Source organism: Trichomycterus rosablanca, chromosome 6 (genome assembly GCF_030014385.1).
Source record: "Trichomycterus rosablanca isolate fTriRos1 chromosome 6, fTriRos1.hap1, whole genome shotgun sequence".
NCBI classification, from domain to species: Eukaryota; Metazoa; Chordata; class Actinopteri; order Siluriformes; family Trichomycteridae; genus Trichomycterus; species Trichomycterus rosablanca.
Window position 1 is genome coordinate 14,695,489 of NC_085993.1, and position 23,061 is coordinate 14,718,549.

The 23,061-nt window shown below is 38.8% G+C and overlaps 1 protein-coding gene across 4 annotated transcripts in view; it reads right to left on the reverse strand.

Annotated features, from left to right (window-relative positions):
- Positions 1–14,557, reverse strand: part of ralgapb (Ral GTPase activating protein non-catalytic subunit beta) — a 48,397-nt gene extending 33,840 nt beyond the window's left edge. For 2 of the 4 annotated variants that reach the window (XM_062997475.1, XM_062997474.1), the window contains exons 1-9: positions 14,451–14,557; positions 9,814–10,021; positions 6,365–6,567; positions 5,949–6,115; positions 4,616–4,802; positions 4,029–4,160; positions 3,167–3,348; positions 2,128–2,175; positions 94–245 (exon numbers count right to left, since the gene is read on the reverse strand). In XM_062997475.1, the coding sequence (XP_062853545.1) occupies positions 94–245; positions 2,128–2,175; positions 3,167–3,348; positions 4,029–4,160; positions 4,616–4,802; positions 5,949–6,115; positions 6,365–6,567; positions 9,814–9,990 (1,248 nt within the window). In that variant the 5' untranslated portion in view covers positions 9,991–10,021; positions 14,451–14,557. The remainder of the gene's footprint in view (positions 1–93; positions 246–2,127; positions 2,176–3,166; positions 3,349–4,028; positions 4,161–4,615; positions 4,803–5,948; positions 6,116–6,364; positions 6,568–9,813; positions 10,022–14,450) is intronic. The other 2 variants (XM_062997477.1, XM_062997476.1) reach the window with 1 other exon arrangement.
- Positions 14,558–23,061: the final 8,504 nt, after the last annotated feature.

Consider the following 23,061-nt stretch of genomic DNA (forward strand, 5'->3'; position numbering starts at 1 on the left):
AATCTAAGGGGGAAAAAACTGCATCCATACTTATATAGTAAGTGAGGGAGTTTACAGTTTCTACAGTGAGCATGTAAGTTCTTTTGAATATACCGTGGATGCTTTGCTGGTGGTCTTTGTAACTGCTGTGGGTCTATGTCTGCGGCTGTGAGGAGGCGTGGTGTTGGTGGTGGTGGGGAGTGGCGGCATGCTGAGCCGATTGACAGGAGTCGGTGGGGCACTGTCTGACCGGGGTCTGGATATACCTGCAGGGTTAAACAAAAAAAGAATTAAATTAAAACAATATAATAAAAACAAAGAAAACACTGACCACCCTAAAGACTCGTGTTTTATCCCTAATTGTGCCAAAATTAGAATACCACACCAGACAGAGTGCAGACCAGACCTGCACATATGTTCAGCCATTAAGCCCCAAGCATCATCATCTGCAAGCATCATCTGTACATATCAATTTAGCCTGTAATTGTGGACCACTTAAAACTTTAAAACAGTTCACCAACAAGCAACCCAAAACAAATGTCACATTTTTCATTATAGACAGCATTTAATTTTCTGCTAATGCATTCAAATAATTAAGACACACAGAATGCAAGTTCCCCCGCTTTAATATTTCCTTGTTTAAAACCTGGTGCAACAGAATGTATTTTTAAAACAAAATCAGTTCTATGCACATGCATGACGCTAAATAGTAAGCATTGATTGGGTAAGTATCGATAATCTAACATGGATTAAGCATAATACACACTGCTACAAAACCCTTCTCACCATAACAAGCAAAAAATAGAATAACAAAATCCAACCGGATGTGCAAACCATCATCTAGAACACACTGAAATAAGATTAGAGCACCATTCCCCTCCCAAGAGGCTCTATTTTCAAGTTCTTTGATTGTAGCTCTGCATGTCCTTCAAAGCTCTTAATATATAAAAACTGAGAAACAGCATTTTAACTAAGATGACAGTTTTATGCAAAAGTTTAGACACTTGTCATATTTGAATTCTTAATTGAAATGTAAGCAAATATCCTCTTTTTTGTTTTAATTCACAATTAAAGTGTATTTGCTGAATTTACATAATGAACAAAAAAGGCAAATAAACTTGTAGATTTCATGTAGATTTGTTTTCAGTTATTTTACACCCTCCTCCAATTCCAAACTTTTGCATCAAACTTGGCATTTATTTCCTATAAGTTTTGCAGCACGCTGATGATTTTCCTAAGTCTTGTGCATGCACCGTTTTAATCAGACTCCCATATGATTGGTCAGGAGCAGATTTAGGAAATACCATAAACTGGTAGCCTGTCTCGAAACACAGCAACACCTGGGGAAAAAAAGGATTAAATGAAAGTGTTTACAGACACAGAATCTTTATCTGAACTAGGAAGGTTCAGACAGCACACCAGAATAGCTTTTTATCATAATGACATATAGCAGTTATTGGAATTTAAGTGTGCATGTTCACCGTTAATCCGTTTTGTTTCGATAATAAGCAGGAGCATAAATAGAACTTGATAGAAAAAAGCTGTAGCATTGTGCACAATTTTGATTTATCTATACATTAAGTGAATCTTTTTATTTACTGTATTTTGTTTTAGTAGCTGGGGCAGAACAACTGTGTATTTGCATCCAAACATCAAGATGTTTTACCTCTCTATCCAGAAGCCCAGTAATAGTGTAATTAGTAATCGCATAAATGCACTTATTCTGATCCCTAGATTTCTATACAGCAGATATAAAAGCAATGATGTCATGTTATGTTCCAAAGCACATACTGCTGTGCAAAGTAATGTTAGAAAATCACCAGTTGTTGTTTTTTAGTAATGTAATCTCAGGACCAAAATGAAAACGGCCCAATCAAAGACAGCATTTTTTGCTGTTTGCTCATATAAAGACTAAAATACAAGGCTAATACATCAGTTATAAATAAACTGAACTGCCACTATATAAGGATCACCAGTAACTCTGCTAATACTCCAGAAGCAAAATACTTTTATTGATGCCTCTTAAATATTAAAAGTTAAACTACACACTATACCAATAACAACAACAATAATAAAAATAATCAGGTTTGTGTTTCTAATTGTACTTGGTTAGTTACTACTTGATTGGGTTGGTCAGCTTTAGAATACCTATAGAGGGAAGTCTGTCCCGAAAATACCTCCTAGACATTGTTGTTCCTGAGAAGAAAAAAACAGTTCCACTGACGCAGGGTAAAAAATACTACAGCCCACACAACATGAAAAGACAAACGTGATTCGTTCAGTAATTTGTAATTACACCTTCAGAGTAAACACCACCAATTAGCCTGAGAAGTAAAGCAACAGGCTTGGAGAACTAGGGAAGTGGAAAGTAAATAATATCCAGCTCAAAACGGTTTCCTGCTGATTGTATTAGTACAGGTTAGCATGCACACTACATTAAATTACAAGCTTTAAGAAGACATAAACATATAAGGTATGAATAAACAGAAGGTCTGATACATGCAGTTTTAGCACTCGTTTCTTGTTCTAGCGTTAGTCAAACCAGCCAGTGCAATCAAACAGCAATCATGTCAATAATCAGCAAACATGTGATTCAGTTTCTGTTTTAAAAGTGATCATTTGCTGACTAGGGTCCAATACACAGAGTCCTTAAAAAACAAACCGTCAAATCTACAAGTGATATAAAAAAATCCCTTAATGCCCAGATTTACATTGAGGGAGATAGATAAGAGGGTGCACTTTCTCTGAGTACCATAAGAGGGCAGAGTTTCATGCCTATCATTTTTCATAAAAACTGCCACACCTAGAGAGAAAAACAAGAACTCTGGCTGTGAGAAATACAATTATGACAAAATAACACTTGGCAATTGAAGCAAATCACAAAGCAAGTTCATAATGGTTCACGGCAATGAATGTAGTACAGAATACCAAGAAGATGTGGACAGGTTTATTAAAGTTGTTTTTGCATGTTTTAGCCATGCCAATCGCTATAAGTAGCTTTGACTTCTCCCAATTTACACAGACACACTTTCAGAATGGGGTGTCCAAGAAGCTCATGGTCAGCTGTCCACATCTTTTTTGGCCGTAGACCGCAACAGGTTTTCTGTAAGAGGCAGTTTGAACATATAACAAAAAGAAATGAATTTGCTAAATGCAAATCCATCTACTGCATCGAAACTGATCTTACCTAGGAAAGCATCAACCAGGCAGCTGATGCCCCTCATAGCTCTGAAAAAGATCTGAGGCAGCTGTTTGAGGCAGGGGTGCTGAATCACCACCTCCTGAGGCACTGTGTTCCCACCTAGCAGCTGCTCTTGGAACTTAGGAGTGGAGCTGACGATCACAGGGTTACTCAGATCCACTGGATTACTGAAGGTAAAAGAAGAAATAGAGGCATTTGTAGATTTCTTCAAACCGCACAGTCTGTATGATCACTTTGCTGAAGAAACAGTAAACAGACTACAGTGAGGTGTTTAAAAACTCCATCAGCATTGCTGTGTCTTATCCACTCATACCAGCACAACACACACTAACACACCACCACCATGTCACTGCGGTGCTGAGAATGATCCACCACCCATCCACCACCCACCTTCTATATGGTAAGTGGAGCTGATAAAAATGGACAGTGTGTGTAGAAACAAGGAGGTGGTTTTAATGTTATGGCTGATTATGTCTTTCAACAGGACAGTTTTCTTGTTGGACATTCAATTTCAAAAACAAATGATATTCCAAAGCTGTTCAGTAGGGCTGAGCTCAGGGGTATGTTAAATCACGCTTTTTTTGATGTCTTTGTAGACCTTGCTTTATGCATAGGGGCATAGTCAACTGGTGGTTGGTTAGTAGTTGTTGGTTGGTAGTTTTTGCAGTTTAGTCACTCTGGACAATCAAAATTATTTTGATACCTGATATCAAGTCAAATCATTTTCAGTTGGATACTACCTGAGACTATGCTTGTAGCGTAATCACAGAACTCAAAGCTTTTCCACAAAACTTTGTGTAGGAGTAAATGTTACACATTTGACTGGAGATATACTGAAGCAACATACCTGAGCATGTGGAGAAAGCGATACCAAGTCTGTGCTACACAGTCATTATCCATTTCAGCAGGTATAAGGTTTGCGTCCTCCTCTGGCACTTTAAACGGAGGGAAGGACGGCCCATAGGTAAACCTCAGTAACCTGCAAAGAGACAGACGCCAGAATATATGCATAGTACGCTGTGAGGGGCAGCATATAATTTGCGACAAACTCAGAGTTTTAGTATAAATTAGATCACCTTGCATTTAAAAACTGATGTAATTGTAATCTTCCCTTATCAAGTTGCTTATTTCCTTTTTAAACTATGTGCATTTTTTCACGTAGGCAAAAATAATATACAGTATAATATATATAATATATAAGAATACAATAATATATAAACAGTATGATGATGTGATAGGTGAAACACAGTTGCTGTCCTTGACACCTGGGTTTAATCCTCGCTGTTAGATACTGTCCAATAAACCACTGTAAGTATTTCAGAAATGCTAAGCCCTTTTAAATGTGTGTACATTTTTGCCATCACCTGCATCTAGAGCAGCGCACTGGCAGCTAAACCTGCCCATTCTTACAGTTCATGTTAAATAAAACTGCACCTGGAGGTGAGAGCAGCGATGACTTTACTCCACTGCTCCACCACAGGAGGGTGGTGTCTCCAGTTTGCCAGCATCTCTTTGGCCGTCTTCCAGTACGGTGGTGTAGGGAAACAGCGCGTACAGGCTAAAAACCAGACCTCGAACAGCACGCTGATCAGCTTCTCCGCCAGCTTCTCAGCTATGCCCCCTGCAGAGGCAAAGAAAGTGGGTTAGTAAACAGACTAACTGGATTAAAACGTTACTTACTTGAGTTTTATTAACACCTAATTTCATTTAAAGACCATATTTTATGATGTGTATATACACACACACAGCTACTTTTCACAATGTTTTTATTTCTGCTATTTCCTGTTTTGATTTGTTTAATCAAGAACCATGCTGGTTTCATATGCAATTTTTCGTTTGCACATTTTTGGTATTTAGCAGATTCATTTATCCAAAGCGACTTACAATACTGTGACAGTCTAAGCAATAGAGGTTTAAGGGCCTTGCTCAAGGGCCAAGCAGTGGCAGCCTGTTAGTAGTGGGGCTTGAACCAACAACCTTCTGATTACTCGTCCAGTACCTTAACTGCTTGGCTACAACTGCCCTACACTAAAACAAATGTCGTGACCTAAAACATTGTTTTTGGTTTAAACTGAAGGTCAACATAGAGAGAAAAATACTTATTTTCAAATGGTGCAGACAGGTTCTGCAACTGTTTTTAATAGGCTGCTGTGTCACAACATTGATGTGTAATTGTAAAAAAAAACAATCAGACTGAAAAAAATTAGTGAGGAATACCATGACTGCTAGTGCAGATTTGCAAGAGGACACAAAAACACGGACACAAAAACTCCTGATTCATTCTATTCACAGGCTATGTTTACATACAAAGATATACTGTAGATCTGACTGAGGAGTTTATATGTATACTCAACTCAACAATGCTCAACAAAACTTGGTACCTCACTTTTACCTACTGAAAAAGAAATGAGAGAAATATGTCATGTCTTGCAACATTTCAAGACACATTCATTTTGCAAGATAACCTTCGTCTCTTCTGTCATGTTGAATTTTGTAAACTTCTGCTATGATGCAAATTCACATGTGCAGAAAAAACTAATTGATAACACAGCTGAGATTTGAACCTGAAAGCTTAAGATCTCAATAGTGGTGAGCTAGCACATTGGACTGTGACACCCAGTCTACACTATTGTTACAGCTGCTTCTGTTCTGTCCCTTAACTTTTCCTGGGAGTTTCCTCTCAACCTAGTCTGAGTGTTTCACATCTAAAAACAACCTGACTGAAACATGACTGGTGGAGCAGGAGAACGTTGCCGTGGCTACTGACCTCCTACAGTAGGTGGGGCGAGCAGCGTGTCATTGATACGGAGCAGGAAGAGAAGCAGCACCTCCCACGTCTCTCTGGCCATGCAGGAAGAGTCACGGGCAAGTTTCTGCACCGCAGTCAGCACCTGCTGACACAGCTTGAAGTGCATAGGGCTGAAGTGCTCAGGTCTACGAGATTCACAGAACAAAGCAGATATTACACATCAAGTTATATGAATAGTCATGAAATCTAATACTGAAATTCCAATATTCAATAATCTGTTTCAACAATTTTCCCTGAATACAATTAAACAAGACTGTTTGAATTGAACTTATTGAAAGTATTTATGAGAGTTTAACTAGCTGACTTGTATTGTCTGTTTAAGGCAGGCTGATGAAGGCACAGTTCCAGCATTCGCATATTCAACACATCATTACCTTGGCAGGAACAGGTTGTACAGATGTTTGAGGATAGTTTGGACATAACGGTTGGGCTCTTTGATAATGGGTGGGGGAATGGAGTCTCGTGGTGTCACCAGTGCCATAATCCAGTCGGTGTAGACATCCACGCACAGCTTGACCGTATCTCCCTCCAGAGGCAGTGTGAGGCCATAACACAGTACCTCCATAGTCCATTTCACCTATAGAGAGCACAATGCAAAACTTTTGTTTAATTCTGGAGATGTAATAACAGACCTATTGGTATAACAACTAAAAATAACTTACACTCTACATAGAGCATTTAGAAAAGCTGTAAATTCTTGCAAAAGCTCATAGACTCCTAGTACAACTACCTGATAAAATTTAGTAATCAACAGTGTCATCAATATGCTTGCCCCAACACTTTTACATGCATTTTAGGTGTAATCATTCTGATTTAGCACAGCCGGATAACATTCCTGATGCAATCCACTTATTTTATCCAGACTTGGGACCAGCACTAAGAGCGCACTGACAAGAGCATCTCCCAATGCTGTTTAGTCAGGCTGTCACTCTACACTAAGTCAATAAACTAAAAGAGCACTTGTTAGAATGGCTACTGTAACACTAAACAGTCTGACAGAGAAGAGAGAGGCAATGTTACTGGATTAACAATAACCACTGTGTTATGACAAAAGGGTATTAATTAAGGAAATAAAAAAGGCACCCCTATTAAAAACAAGTCCTAATTCGAAGGACAGCCCAACAAAAATGCAGCCTCATGACCTGTTGTCTGAAAAGACTGAAGTGGAACTTTCTGGCTTGTGCTGTACATGTAAGATTAATTGTCAATGTAAAGTATAGTAATGGTAGCACCATGGTATAGAGATACTTTTCAGTAGCAGAGATTGGCAGTCTGGTCAGGATCGATGAAATAATAAATGGCTCTTTGATACTTGAGCACTTAATTGGAGGAATAGAACAGAATAGAATAGAATGCATTTATTTGTCATGTACACATATACATGTACAGAACAACAAAACTCTTTTTTCAAATATCCCAGCTTGTTTGATAAATAACTAAAATAACTGTCTGTCCAACATGAAATGTAGCACTATTTCTATTTATATTAGGGCCTTAAATAAATAGATTTAATAGCTGTTGAAGCTAATAGATTATAGATTCCCATTAAAAACCCTTCCTATGAAAAAAGCCTGATACACTAATTCATTTGGCATATGCTTGCACTTTCAAATGGAGTTTTGTGCTGTTAGTGGGCATGAGGCTTTGTGGAGAAGTATAGGGGAGAGATATATAACAATCAGATCCTACAAGAGAGAGGCCAAAGGAAATTCACAGGATATCCTTCAACTGTTATCAGGCTGCACAGAAGCCTGCAGGAACCACAAGTACAAAATACCACAGCAGCACGAGCAACCAGTCAAATTTTCACAGCACATTTCCAAGTCAAATCATGTAAATGCATGGCACAGATGTTCACCATGACAGAACACAAACTATGTTTAGCAAAACTGTGGTGCTATTGAGAAGTGACCACACAACTGCTTTTGAGAAAGAGTGCACAAATTGTCTATTACAATTTCTCTCTGGAAGGCTACTGCAACGTTGGCCAATATCCAAATTATATAGACATGAGCCCTTTCAGACAGTGAAGACAGGCCAGAAACCGATAGATTAAAAAAAACAAAAAACCCATAGTGACGAGTAAGTGAATTCATAACATCCCATATAGAGGTAACTTTTTGAGGTTAAAATAACATAAGGAGTCATCGTACCAAAGGTCAAAGTGGATCCAAAAACTAATTACACTCGTAACAATGTTTGTTTGCTCATTTGTTTTAATGCCATATTGTCATATTTATCATTTTTACAGCAGGAATCAGTGTTATATTCTAGTTTATTTGTTTTATATTATATATACGTTTTCAGTTTTCTATTATTAAGAAAATTGATGATAATTTCTGTTATCTGGTGTGAGAATTTCTTTTATATGTATTCTTTGGCTGCGTCGCATACTTAAACGGTACATACTAGATTTGAGGAAGTATACACTGCTCGGCCGGTAAAGCAGTAAGCTCTTTCAGTACGCAGTACAAGTGTGCAGTATGCACGCAACCTCATACGTACTACGTCCGCCATCTTACCAACGTCACGTGATGCATGACGTCTCATCGCCACAGTTATAACAATTTTAAAATCGGACAAAATTAGTTTTGTAGTTTGGACATTCGTTCAGGATGTGTTTTTTTAGTGATTGGTATGTGACAGTCTTCTCCTAGTATTGTGTTGGTGTGTCAATTTTGAATGGCGTATTCTACATCTAGTGTAGATAACTTGGTTTGTACCTTTTTCCATAATGTATTTTTGGTTTATTCCTGATATCAGGGTGAATCTCATGTAGTTTATTGTTTGTTTGTGTTTCATTGAAGTTGCTATTTATAAGGGGTTTCACTAGTAACAATGAATACGAAATATAAATATACCTGAAAGTAAAGCCAGTCCACTTTTATGTTGGAGCGGCAAGTTATACAGTCTTCGACATGGTTTCCCACTAAAATGCAACTAACATCTGATTAATTGATGTTCTATTAAAAAAAAAAAAAAAAATCAGTGACAGTTTGTGGAGAGGTTAAAGATTTTTTAAAGAAGTTTTATTATTACAATATATTACAGACATTTCCCAGACTCCATTGTGCTACTGTGTATATTACAGATTAAAGGCATTAAACAATTAAAAATGTCGTTAAAATGTGTTTATCATTTTATTAATCATTAATTTAATTTTTTGTGGTATGTTCTTGCAGCTTTTCTAAATCATGACTGTTGGTTGTGTTAGGCTGTGTTTTATCGATAAAATATACAGACTTGATATAAAACTCAGTGGTGTATTTAATACTTTCATGGGTCGCTTAATGGTTAACCATCGACTAACGGCAATTGCAATTACTCACTTTTGTGTTCTAAATAAAAATTAAATTTGATACGACTTTATTTATGCAGAAAGTTTGTTGAACGCAGCACCTAGTGGTTTCGGGCGTCTTTTTCATTTGTTTTGTGACCATTTTAAAAAGTTCTCTGTAACAAGTGTAGCAAAGCACAGAACCTTAATGATCCATGTTATTATTTTATGGTACTTTAAACATTAACAGATGGGCAATATGCTACTGCAAGGCATTTGGGAAGAGTGTGGAATAAGTGTAAAACACTAAAACCTCCAGTTTATTATACTACCTCCAGCTGAATCTCTGAAATGGCTTCGGTGACAAAATATGACCCCCTATTTCATCCTACCAAAGCTCTGACCCAACATAAAACGACTAAACATGACAATACCTCTTTAATCAGCAGAAATAAATAAGTGTTTACAGAGGCTACACACAGCTTTAATCCGAGGTCATATACAAAGACAGAGTTATATTGTAGCATATGCACGGTCTTAGCGTACCTCTTTATCAGTCTTCAGGTTGCACTCAGAGGCAGGAGCTCCTAGGCTGGCACCCAGCGGGCGTACCACTGCATTGGCAACATCACGGCCCACGGTGGACGGGTAGGAGTGCAGCACGCTAACGTGGCCCTGATCACTCTGCACCACCAGGTGCAAAGACCTCCACTCCGAGTACATGGCTGACACTTCTACTGCATCCGGCTGAGCTCTAATCACAGAGACAGAAGAATTAATCGAACATCGATCTGGTCTCCTGGCAGCTAAAAGATACAGTGGTCAAAAGACAAAAGTGAATGTCACTGGCTTAGAACACCAATTGGTGGTTAGGAATATAAAAGGTGGTGCCTGAAGCCAGCAGGAAAGGTACTTGAGGGATGTTGTGAGTAGACTGTTGTAAGTCACCAGTCAAGTTTAGACAAATCCTTAGTTAGCTCATTGCCCAAGTAAATAATTTAACAAGCTCACCCAGTATAAAGATCTGATTGCACACAAACATAATTAGCAAGCTTAAACATAATTTAACATAACAGGATAAACAGGTTCACTGCCCCAAATTGCACCATAACTGTCGTGCTGCTTCTGCACAAGCACCATGGTAACATCGTTGAGGCGTGGACTTTTGAGACAGTACCTGAGTTTTAGCACTGGGAATTTCAGTACTTGCTTATTTTTTGTGACACCAAAACAAACAAAAAAAAATCAACCAATGAGAGCAATTTTAAAGTGAAAATTTAAAAATGCCAGGAAAATCTAGTGTGAGGTGGATTCTTCTCTTCGGTTGATTGACAGGGAAAATAACTATTCTTTCCAGTAATTTCATTTCAGTGGAGCTGAGACTGCTCATGCTCATGTAATACATTAGTTTTATTGAGAGAAATCTGATGTTTTAGGCATAAACCCGTCATTTACATTGAAGCATTCAGGAACATATCACACTACAATACAACCCCAAATCATAAAAAGTTGGGACAGTATGGACAATGCGAATGAAAAAGAAACGCAGTGAGAGATCCTTGGTCTTTCATGGATACCGCTTTTGTTCCAAATTATAATTACAATCACCTGTTGACATCACCTATTTGAAGACACATAATGTTTTGAACTTTATTACTAGCCTTAAAACTAGCCTTAAAAATTAAACTTTTTTTGGAATGTGTCTCATGCCTAACATACAGGAATATGTGTATATTATCAAATTAAATGGATTGACCAGACAATACGTATAATATTTTGGGTTCATATGTTCTGTAATGAAATAAAAGTCAAACTAAATATAAGAAACACTGTTTTTATTATCTGCATTTTCCATACTGTCCCAACTTTTTCTTATTTGGGGCAGCACTGTTTTTCCCAACTGTTTTAAAGTTACACATGATTGTGATCTTTCTACAAATGGCTGTACAAATATCCACCAGGCAGGAATGTCTAAGAGGAAGAATAGATCTATAAACACAATGAAACTGCTGACGTTATCCATGACACGTCCAGACATTCTTATACTAATCTCCACACTGTTCATTGCAATAATCATGACCACTGTCTGTTTTTATAGCAACACACAGGCTACTTAGATTTACAAAATAGTTTGAATAGGATAGGATCAGTTTATGCTATAAACAGCTCCTTTATTTTGCTTCATATACCATTGCCTTTAGGAACAAGGGAAAACATAATTACAATATGTAGGTTTTATTATAAAACAGACCTAGGTATTCCTGTATAGCTGCTCTCATATTTTTAGGGGTCACCACAGAGGATAATTCTGGTCCACAAACCTGATTTAGCACAGTTTTGCTACATGACATTTGCCTGAGCAATATAAGACAGCAAAAACATTAGTACTCTTGGAGGCACTTTCACAAAATATGATTGGAATATTCCAATCACATTTTCCATTCTAGATAAAACACTGATACCATAGCTTTAAATCTTGGCCATACTAAATAAATAAAAAACCCATACTAAACTTCACACTTTGTATTGTATTTATATACGCCTTTTTGTCCAGCTCTAAACAAATGCTGTTGATGTGGGCGTCGGTCATAAAACAATGTGTATCCTTTATTCTACAGTTTTTAAAGGATAATATCTAAAAATAATATAAAACAAAAGTCTGTTGTCCCAGTTGTTGGGGCATGATCACATTGAGACTTTTATATTTAAGCTTGAAATAGTCTCCCTTAGTCTCCACCCAGTCCAAATGAGGTTTTCTGTGAACAACCACATTTTATGAAATAATTCATAGGGTTTTTGAGCTTTGAATTTCAATCATACTAAATGTGTCTTTTACCACAAGCTTTTACTGTCAAGTTCGAGGTTGCAATTGTTAGCTTTTTGCTGTTTAGGATTTACAACAGATACAGAGTAGAGCATGCATATTCTTCTCTAAGGGAAAAAAAAAGTGTTACAGTTACAGAATCTGCATAAAGAGGAAAGAGAAAAGATCCCACTACCCCATTTCAAAACCACAGGACCTGCTGCACAGGCAGCTGACACTAGACATTAAGTAAATGCCAGTCTTCAGCTTAATAGTGCAAAAGCAGAAAAAAAACAGTATAGCGAAAACAGTGAGTCCATTCATCTCTGCACGCTATCAGAGCAGAACCTAAGGGTGTGTTACGGTGGGTGTAAAATTAAAAATGTTTTCTATCGCTTATATGCTTTCGCTCTAGTCATGATTCGAGTCCAGCAACAAGCTGTATTATATAGCTATATATGATTCTGTGTGGTACAGTACTGCTACAGCATTAGAAAAAGAAGAGGAAAAAATAAAAACGTGAACTAATAAACGAAGGGAAACAAATGATCATAAAAGTCACATCCTCTTAAGACTTCAAGTAAATGCCAGTCTTCCGCTTAAAAGAGCAAAAGCAGATAAAAATAAGGGCAGTTGTAACCTAGTGGTTAAGGTACTGGACTAGTAATCAAACGGTTGTCAGTTCAAGCCCCACCATTGCAAGGTTGTTACTTTGCAAAAGCAACCCTTGAGCAACCCTCAATTGCTTAGATTGTATACTGTCACAACTGTAAGTCGCTTTGGATAAAAGCATCTCCTAAATGCCACAAATGTAAATGTAAGACCTCTTTGATAGGTGCTTGTGTACCCCCACAACCACCTACAGTAGCAGAAATCATTAAACTCTCAAGACTACCATGGCATGCATGTCCCTAATGTCCCTTACAAGTGGCTGTACACTTTGGATTTGAACTGTCTTCAATTTATTGATACAAATACACATAATACTGCAAATATAAAGATAAATATACAAAGGTTCCTCCAAACCCACGTGACTGGCTCCAGTGGCACCTCTCACCAGACATTAGGTAAATGACAACTACACACACCTTAAACAAATATTAGTGTAAATCGACTTATCCGAAAACACCAGACTCAGAAAAACTCAATATACCTGAGCAAAAAGGAATAAACACTCCAAGCACTGACTAAACACTGATACATGACATGAGTTATAACATAAGCTATGGAGCCAATGTTGTCTCAATATGAAGACAATGTATCATGATGTTAACTAGTCGTTATATCAATAACATTAGAAAGCTTACTTGATTAGGGAACTTGCATAAACACCACATCAGTGGAACTTCAGTAGCAAATAATAGGTAGCTTAAAAACCTGGATAGGACCAAACCCACATACCTGGAGAACAACCTAATCTGCCAAATAAGGACACCACCCAATCTGCCATTTATACTTACTAATAATGCAATTAAACATTCGGATTTCACCCAACCCTCGTGTAGGGGCAGTTGTAGCCTAGTGGTTAAGGTACTGGACTAGTAAGGTTGCTGGTTCAAGCCACACCACTGTCAGGTTGCCACTGATGGGCCCTTGAGAAAGGCCCTTAACCCTCAATTGCTTAGATAATATATACAGTCACAGTACTGTAAGTTGCTCTGAATAAAAGTGGATACACACATATGATCTGCTATTTAATGAATGCACAGAGCAACTGTCATTGCACATCCAAACCTTATTGATACACTTAAAACTTAACAATCACTTAAAACTCCAAACACAGCTGCACTTGCTAAACAGCTCTCTGATTATTTTGGTCACAGAACTATAATTAGATAAATGTTAAGCTATTAGATTAATCCTGCGTTAGGAGAGGAAATTCATACACATTAGCTTGGGCTGTTTGTTGTCGGATCCGACCGAATGACCAGACTAAACCATTTTAACTTCACACCGTTATATCTAAGATATTTTAACTGTCCAGAATTCATTCTAAATTCAGTTCTACTTCCAACATCAGCTTGTTTGTTTGAAATACGAGCACTTGGGTTGCTAGAATTAGCTTGTTAGCTAGCCACAGCGCTAACAGTACAGCTAGCAATGACTAACCGAGTTCCATTCATATTCACTGACAGTTCAAACTCCGGTTTGAGTTTCCAAACTACTCATTGTATCGACAGACACATGCACTTTTATTACAATATATCCATACACTGACATATTCGTGCTAATGAAATTACAGTTCTCTGTTTTTACTCTATTAGCATAGCTAGCCCGTGTCAAGTGAATGTTATTGTAGGCCGCAATGCGGGAGAGGATGACAGAAAAACACACCTCCCAGTCAACGCTACAAACAAGAACAACAAGACACCGACATTACCTGCTTTGGATGGCATAGCAAACATTGGCGTCTTTTTAACACACTTGGTTGGAGGAGAAGGAGAAAGTTGGCAGCATCTTTGTCAGTAGCTAGCTAGATAAGATCCATGGTTGTGCAGCGCTAGCGTCAGGATGCAGTACAGTACACAGACTAGAGGATCACCAGCAGATGGCGCTACACAGAGTATACAAGGCGGGAGGAGGAAGCTGCTCCAACTAACAACTCTAGGATGTGTTTCAAAAAACTCACTGTAACCTATACAAGTGCACTATGAAGGCTGTGAAGTAATGACGCGTGAAACCTATGTAGTGCACCTCTGTATAACTTACGATTAATATGTGATTCACGCAGGGTTTTCTCTCACAACCAGCATAACAGCAGCATTACAACGATAACAATAAAGAAATAAAACATTTTAATTGTTACTATTACATTTTCCCATGTAATCAAAGTTTTTCAACGTTGCACATATTGCCATGGATTATTTACTTTTCAAAACAAATCAGTACTTTGCACACATTTTGTTTTGTAGAGCTAATATGTTTCCTTTACTAAAAAACTACTTTAATTTAAAGTAAGGGCTGAGAGGTCGACCCATTTATAATTATTTATCCTCCTTCTTTAAGACCTGAGCCACCTTGGGCAGCTATTACAGCCCATAGTTTCTTTATTCATTTATTTTGACCAACAGCTTTATGCTATTTAGGGTCAAGATAGGTCTGGTGCAACATGGAAACATTGGGTGTAGAGCAGAAATCCTTCAACAGTCACCCAGTCATAAATCCAATTCTTGGAACATAGGAACAGATAACAGTAACATATATAATATTACTCACTTCCTTAACCGCTTATCCAATCAGGGTCGCTGGGGGGGGGACTTTTCAATGGGCACAATTAAGGCACACAGTAACACCCTGGACGGGATGCCGGTCCATCGCAGGGCAGACACTCATACACACACCCATTCACCTATAGGGCGATTTAGTGTCTCCAATTAACCTGACTGCATGTTTTTGGACTGTGGGAGAAAACCGAAGCTCCCGGAGGTAATCCATGCAGACTCAGGGAGAACATGCAAACTACGCACAGAAAGAACCCAGGACCTTCTTGCTGTGAGGAAACAGTGCTACCCACTTAGCCACCATGCCACCCTACAAGGAATATTAATCCTTTTTTAAAAATATATAATAAATTGTTTTTTTTTATTTTTCCTTTTTGTGCACATTATAGTTATTTTCAGATCTCTAATGCAATTACTCTCCCATTTGCCACACTTGGCATGAAGGGCTACAGACTAACATACGCATGAGTCGTACTGCTCCTTTTGTACGTTACGTTTTTAAATCAGTAATCCCACATTGATTTGTTATTTGCATTGCCAAGTGTACATGTACTGTAGCTAAATGGGCAAGAAACATGTGCATTAATGTTGATTAGTCAAACAAAAAAGCTACAGTAGTGAGAGAATACAAGCACCATATTTAGAAAACCACTACAAAAGATTTTATTAAGGCTGTGTCATAACATGTTTTCTGTTGCATTTGCTCACCACTCAGTGACATAAGGTAAGCCCGGTGGAAGCCTGAACCTGCAATGTTACAGGATTAAATCCATTGCTTTGGCTATAAAGCCACAAAATCAAAAAGATAAAAGAAAAACAATGAATAATGAATGAACAAAGTTATATGAGTAATAAAACGTAAAGTGCAAGAGTAGAGAAAACAGGTGACCATGCCTGCAGAAACACTAATCTCCATAATATCAACAGGTAACACAGAAAACTAGGAGATACAATGGAGAAAAATAAAAATAAAAAGAGATGGGTTACAGTGGGGCCATCTACTTAATCCACTAGCAAGTTACAACTTAACTCCCACCAGAGAACCAAGAGAGGGAAGCTCAGCAAAACTGCAGTGGCATAAAACACAAAAAACTGTGACACCACCACTGGATACAATTTACATTTTAGGCATTTAGCAGACGCTTTTATCCAAAGCGACTTACATTACAGTTACAGTATATTGTCTAAGCAATTGAGGGTTAAGGGCCTTGCTCAAGGGCCCAACAGTGGTAACCTGGCAGTGGTGGGCCTTGAACCAGCGGCCTTTGAATTACTAGTCCAGTACCTTAACCATTAGGGTACAACTGCCTCCTATCCAATTTGAGTTCAGGATTGACCTCCAGTGACCGTGGGGTGGCACGGTGGCTAGTGGGTAGCACTGTCACCTCACAGCAAGAAGGTCCTGGGTTCGTTCCACAGGTGGGCGGTCTGGGTCCTTTCTGTGTGGAGTTTGCATGTTCTCCCCGTGTCTGCATGGGTTTACTCCGGATGCTCCGGTTTCCTCCCACAGTCTAAAAACATGCATTGGAGGTGAATTGGAGATACTAAATTGTCCATGACTGTGTTCGATATAACATTATATGAACTGATAAACCTTGTGTAATGAGTAACTACCGTTCCTGTCATAAATGTAACCAAAGTGTAAAACATGACGTTAAAATCCTAATGAGCAAACAAATAATCCAGTGACCGCAACACCCAGGAATGCTAACAAAAAGCACAAGAAAGCTGCCATGCCCACTGGCTAAATTCCCGGAAAAGGAAACAATAGAACGCCTGCAAAAGGCCAGAGAGAAGCCAGGCAAGTTGTCACATCAGACCCTCAGCTATCAATATCAGCCAAATAAACCACAAAAGGGCCTACAATGGCACGTCAGGAGGGCATGTAAAGGATTTACAAGTATAAAAGTTTAAAAAATAAATTGACAGGGATGAAAAAGCGCTCACACACAAATATTGACTCATTTCTTTTAAAAAATGTTCTCTGTTCCTCAGGGCTAAACAGGACCCTCTAATAGACTAGCAAATTCAAATGCCCCCATACATTTGTAAAGGGATTTAAGTCAGTAGACTGGCAAAGCAAGCACCTTGTTAAACATCCCACTTTAAAACCTTAACCCTTGATATAGAGTTGCCACTGTGCGGCTACAAAAGTCTCTAGTCATCTGAGAATGAGCATGTGGAATTTGTCAGTGTGAATTTGTTTCCATTAAGTCGAAAATAATTGTGACCACAATGACAATGTAGGACCAGAATATTGCAATTCATTCCAAAGGTGTTCAGTAGAGTTGAGTTCATGGCTTTCTACTGCTACTGTTCCTCAACACTATTTATTTATTTATTTATTAGGATATTAATGTCATGTTTACACACTTTGGTTACATTCATGACAGAACAGTTAATTACTGGTTACACAAGATTAATCAGTTTACAAATTTAATGTCAAACACAGTCAAGAACAATTTTGTATCTCCAATTTACCTCACTTGCATGTCTTTGGAATGTGGGAGGAGTTCCTGGTGAAAACCCACCCAGACATGGGGAGAACATGCAAACTCCACACAGAAAGGACCCAGACCCCACACCTGGTGATCGAAACCAGGACCCACTGAGCCACTGTGCCGCCCTCCTCAACACTAACCCCACGAAAGTATACCACTGTGTCACAACACCTTTCCTATTAATCACACTTATTAATCATTTGGAAACTGAACTAATCGTTGAAGTTTTGCAAGTGAAACTTCCACTTGTCCATTCTTATTTGATAGTGTGCATTAAGTGTAAACAAAGTAGTTTAGCCTGGCTGGAGCACCATATGTGGTAGCCCTCAACTACAGGGAGTTTTAAAATTCAGCATGCAAAGGATGTGGGAAACAAATTAAAGACACTAGATCGACCACATCAGACTTCATAAGGCATCTGAAAACACACAACAGGTTTGTTTAGTTTATGCTAGACGTCATTCCAGCTATATATAAACATATATGAATTTTTTCCATCTCCTTACCATAAGCTTTCCCTGGCTTGATACAGTTACTATAACATGTTTATATGCAGGTTTTAAAAAGTCAGACACACCTACTGACTAAGTTCTCAAGTAAGAGATGTAACCAACAATCTTTTGTGTTCACTTTACAAAACAAAAATGATATTGCAAACAAAGATTGTCCAGTTTTTTTTGTGAGTAAAATTAGCCTAAAGCCTCATGACTTGACTTAGATTCTAGCCTAAAGACTCGTGACTTGACTTGTACTCTAGCCTAAAGACTTGTGACTTGACTTGTACTCTAGCCTAAAGACTTGTGACTTGACTTAGACTCTAGCCTAAAGACTCGTGACTTGACTTAGACTGTAGCCTAAAGACTCGTGACTTGTCTTGTGACTTGTGATCTCTGCTTCTGAGACCATGTAGTAGCATCACAGTAGCATGACAGTTTCTCATGCAATAGCATCTGAGGGCTCTAGGGTCAATCCGTTTTTGAACTTGTCCTATACATACTGAGATTTCTCCAGATTTGCTAAACTCTTTCATGATATTATGTACAGGAGATGGTGAAAGACTCAAATATTTGCAATCCTTCATTGATAAATGATTTCTTTGAAAATATTTGTCTAGGCACAAAGTGATGGGCCACCACTTGTTTGTTATGTTATGAGTAAATTAATCAAAATAATATTAAATAACAAAATAAAAACAAAAGTGCATTTTTAATGCCACCACACACAAAAAACATAATTCTCATTTTTAGCTTTACCTCATTACATGTGTTTATTTTTTTGTCTTGCATAGTTTGATGCATGTGAACAGTGGTGTAGTATGTAGTGTTGATGCCGCACTTCACCACGGACCTGGGTACCTGGGTTCAAACCTTGTCCTTGGTCAGTGTCCCTAAAAAGTTTGGGAATTAGGGGGATACTTTCAAACATTTGGTTTGCAAAAGGAAAATTACTTGCAGTTAATCTTAATTGTCTGTAGGGCTATAGGGCAGTCGTAGCCTAGTGGTTAAGGTACTGGACTAGGCCGCTCAGGTGGCGCAGCGGTAAAGTACGCTAGCTCACCAGAGTTGGGGTTTTGAATACATCGTATCGAATCTCAGCTCTGCCTTTCCGACTGGGCTGGGTGGCTGCATGAACAACGATTGGCTGTTGTTCAGGGTTAGAGGGTAAGAAAGTCAGATCATAGGTCCTCATAACTGGTGCAACTGCGGCCCCTGCTGGCTGACTGATGGCACCTGCACAGGGCTGAGGAATAATGCTGATGGGAGTGTGGCCCTCCGTACACAGCGTCCATTAGTGTATGAACTCGACTCGTGCAGGTGAAAAATGCACTATCTGTACTGACTGTGCATACCGGTTGCATGTCAGTTGAGAGGCGTCCTCAGTCAAGGGTCTTATCAGTATAGAGGACGCATTCAGGGTAATTGGACACGACTAGACTGGGGGATAAAAATTGGGGGAAAGAAGAAAAAAAAAAATATATATATATACTGTATATATATATATATATTAGGGCTGTCAAACGATTAAAAATTTTAATCGCGATTAATCTCAGAATTTCATATAGTTAATCGCGATTAATCAAATTAAAAAAAATCTTTGTAAATGTTATAGAAAACAAGGATTTTTAATGAAATGTTACAATTTAAATGGTGAACACATTTTATGATAAATGTACTTATGTTAAAAACTGCTGGGACAAGTAATACTATCCAGCAGAGACCCCTGACTTTGTATATATGTCAGATTGTAGGTTAAAATTTCTCCATCAGCAAACATTGTAGATCAACGGTGCTTTAGGTGGGATAAGGCGTAGTTATTGTAACAGACTTTTCTGTGGTTGTATCGTGACAATGGTTTGATGAACGTTTCTACACAAAGTGAGTGTGTTTTGACCCTTTGGGACTTCCATAGTTCATGGAATAGCATGCTTGACTAACGACTCTAGCTGTCCGCTATTCGGTACCGTAACAGAAAAAGTATTAAAAGTGTTCTGCTCCCGACAACTTGTGAATATACCGTGTATTTATTTCTTTATTAAGAAAGTGCATCACTACGACGCTCGGTTACATTTGAGAAACGCTGTCTTAATGAGAGATGCCGTGCACGGTCAAGTCTCAACAGGAACTACGGAAGACTCGCAGAGCCAAATAGAATTTGCGTTAACGGCACAATTTTTTTAAATCGCGTTAAATTGAGATTGCGTTAATGCGTTATTATCGCGTTAACTTTGACAGCCCTAATATATATATATATATATATACAGTGTATCACAAAAGTGAGTACACCCCTCACATTTCTGCAAATATTTCATTATATCTTTTCATGGGACAACACTATAGACATGAAACTTGGATATAACTTAGAGTAGTCAGTGTACAACTTGTATAGCAGTGTAGATTTACTGTCTTCTGAAAATAACTCAACACACAGCCATTAATGTCTAAATGGCTGGCAACATAAGTGAGTACACCCCACAGTGAACATGTCCAAATTGTGCCCAAAGTGTCAATATTTTGTGTGACCACCATTATTATCCAGCACTGCCTTAACCCTCCTGGGCATGGAATTCACTAGAGCTGCACAGGTTGCTACTGGAATCCTCTTCCACTCCTCCATGATGACATCACGGAGCTGGTGGATGTTAGACACCTTAAACTCCTCCACCTTCCACTTGAGGATGCGCCACAGGTGCTCAATTGGGTTTAGTCCATCACCTTTACCTTCAGCTTCCTCAGCAAGGCAGTTGTCATCTTGGAGGTTGTGTTTGGGGTCGTTATCCTGTTGGAAAACTGCCATGAGGCCCAGTTTTCGAAGGTAGGGGATCATGCTCTGTTTCAGAATGTCACAGTACATGTTGGAATTCATGTTTCCCTCAATGAACTGCAGCTCCCCAGTGCCAGCAACACTCATGCAGCCCAAGACCATGATGCTACCACCACCATGCTTGACTGTAGGCAAGATACAGTTGTCTTGGTACTTCTCACCAGGGCGCCGCCACACATGCTGGACACCATCTGAGCCAAACAAGTTTATCTTGGTCTCGTCAGACCACAGGGCATTCCAGTAATCCATGTTCTTGGACTGCTTGTCTTCAGCAAACTGTTTGCTGGCTTTCTTGTGCGTCAGCTTCCTTCTGGGATGACGACCATGCAGACCGAGTTGATGCAGTGTGCGGCGTATGGTCTGAGCACTGACAGGCTGACCTCCCACGTCTTCAACCTCTGCAGCAATGCTGGCAGCACTCATGTGTCTATTTTTTAAAGCCAACCTCTGGATATGACGCCGAACATGTGGACTCAACTTCTTTGGTCGACCCTGGCGAAGCCTGTTCCGAGTGGAACCTGTCCTGGAAAACCGCTGTATGACCTTGGCCACCATGCTGTAGCTCAGTTTCAGGGTGTTAGCAATCTTCTTATAGCCCAGGCCATCTTTGTGGAGAGCAACAATTCTATTTCTCACATCCTCAGAGAGTTCTTTGCCATGAGGTGCCATGTTGAATATCCAGTGGCCAGTATGAGAGAATTGTACCCAAAACACCAAATTTAACAGCCCTGCTCCCCATTTACACCTGGGACCTTGACACATGACACCAGGGAGGGACAACGACACATTTGGGCACAATTTGGACATGTTCACTGTGGGGTGTACTCACTTATGTTGCCAGCTATTTAGACATTAATGGCTTTGTGTTGAGTTATTTTCAGAAGACAGTAAATCTACACTGCTATACAAGCTGTACACTGACTACTCTAAGTTATATCCAAGTTTCATGTCTATAGTGTTGTCCCATGAAAAGATATAATCAAATATTTGCAAAAATGTGAGGGGTGTACTCACTTTTGTGATACACTGTATATATATATATATATATATATATATATATAAGGTACTGGACTAGTAATTGAAGGTTGCTGGTTAAAGCCCCACCACTGCCAGGTTGCCACTGTTGGGCCCTTGAGCAAGGCCCGTTAGCGGCTTTGGATAAAAGTGTCTGCTAAATGCTGAAAATGTACATGTAAATAAATGAATAGCCCTGCGATGGACTGTTGCCATGTCCAGGGTATACCCCCTTCCTTGCATTTAGTGTTTCTGAATGACACCGGACCCACCGGGACCTTGTTAGTAAAAAAAGAACAAACTTGTTGTTGTTCTGCCTAGTGTTATGGTGTTAGGAGCGTTTTGGTCACTAGATGGAGCCATATTCATACTGTATACAGTGTCAATTTGGGACACGGGAAAATGGTCAAAGCACCGAGTACACATCTTCAGTCTGTGCTGTATGAACAATATAAAAACATGAACAGTGGGGAAAAGTCTGATCTTTCTCAGTCTTTTTAATAAGTCTAATTACTCAGGCTTCTGTTTTTATCCAAATGACAGAGTTATCACTGGAAGTACTCTAATTTAGTAGATATTTAGTTGGCATACAGGTAGTAAGCTATAAATGAACCTGTCAGCAGAACAATTATTCTTCCTTCACACCTTAAACGTCGAACAGAAAGGCTTGATTACAATCTGATGATGAGCTTGTTCTTTTGCACACAAATCTGTCAAATCTTTCATTTTCCCCACTGCACATATTTGTGTGTTTTTTTTTGCTTTTAAGAAAGAAATGATTTGATGATCTGATACAACAGCTTGTGGTTTTATGTAGCACGGGCCAAAGACTGGTAAAAAAAACACACCCACACATTCACATAATAATGCCTTTTTTATAGACTTAGTAAAGGAAAAAATGAAGCAAGAACAGTTTATTGTGCAAAGGAGGAAT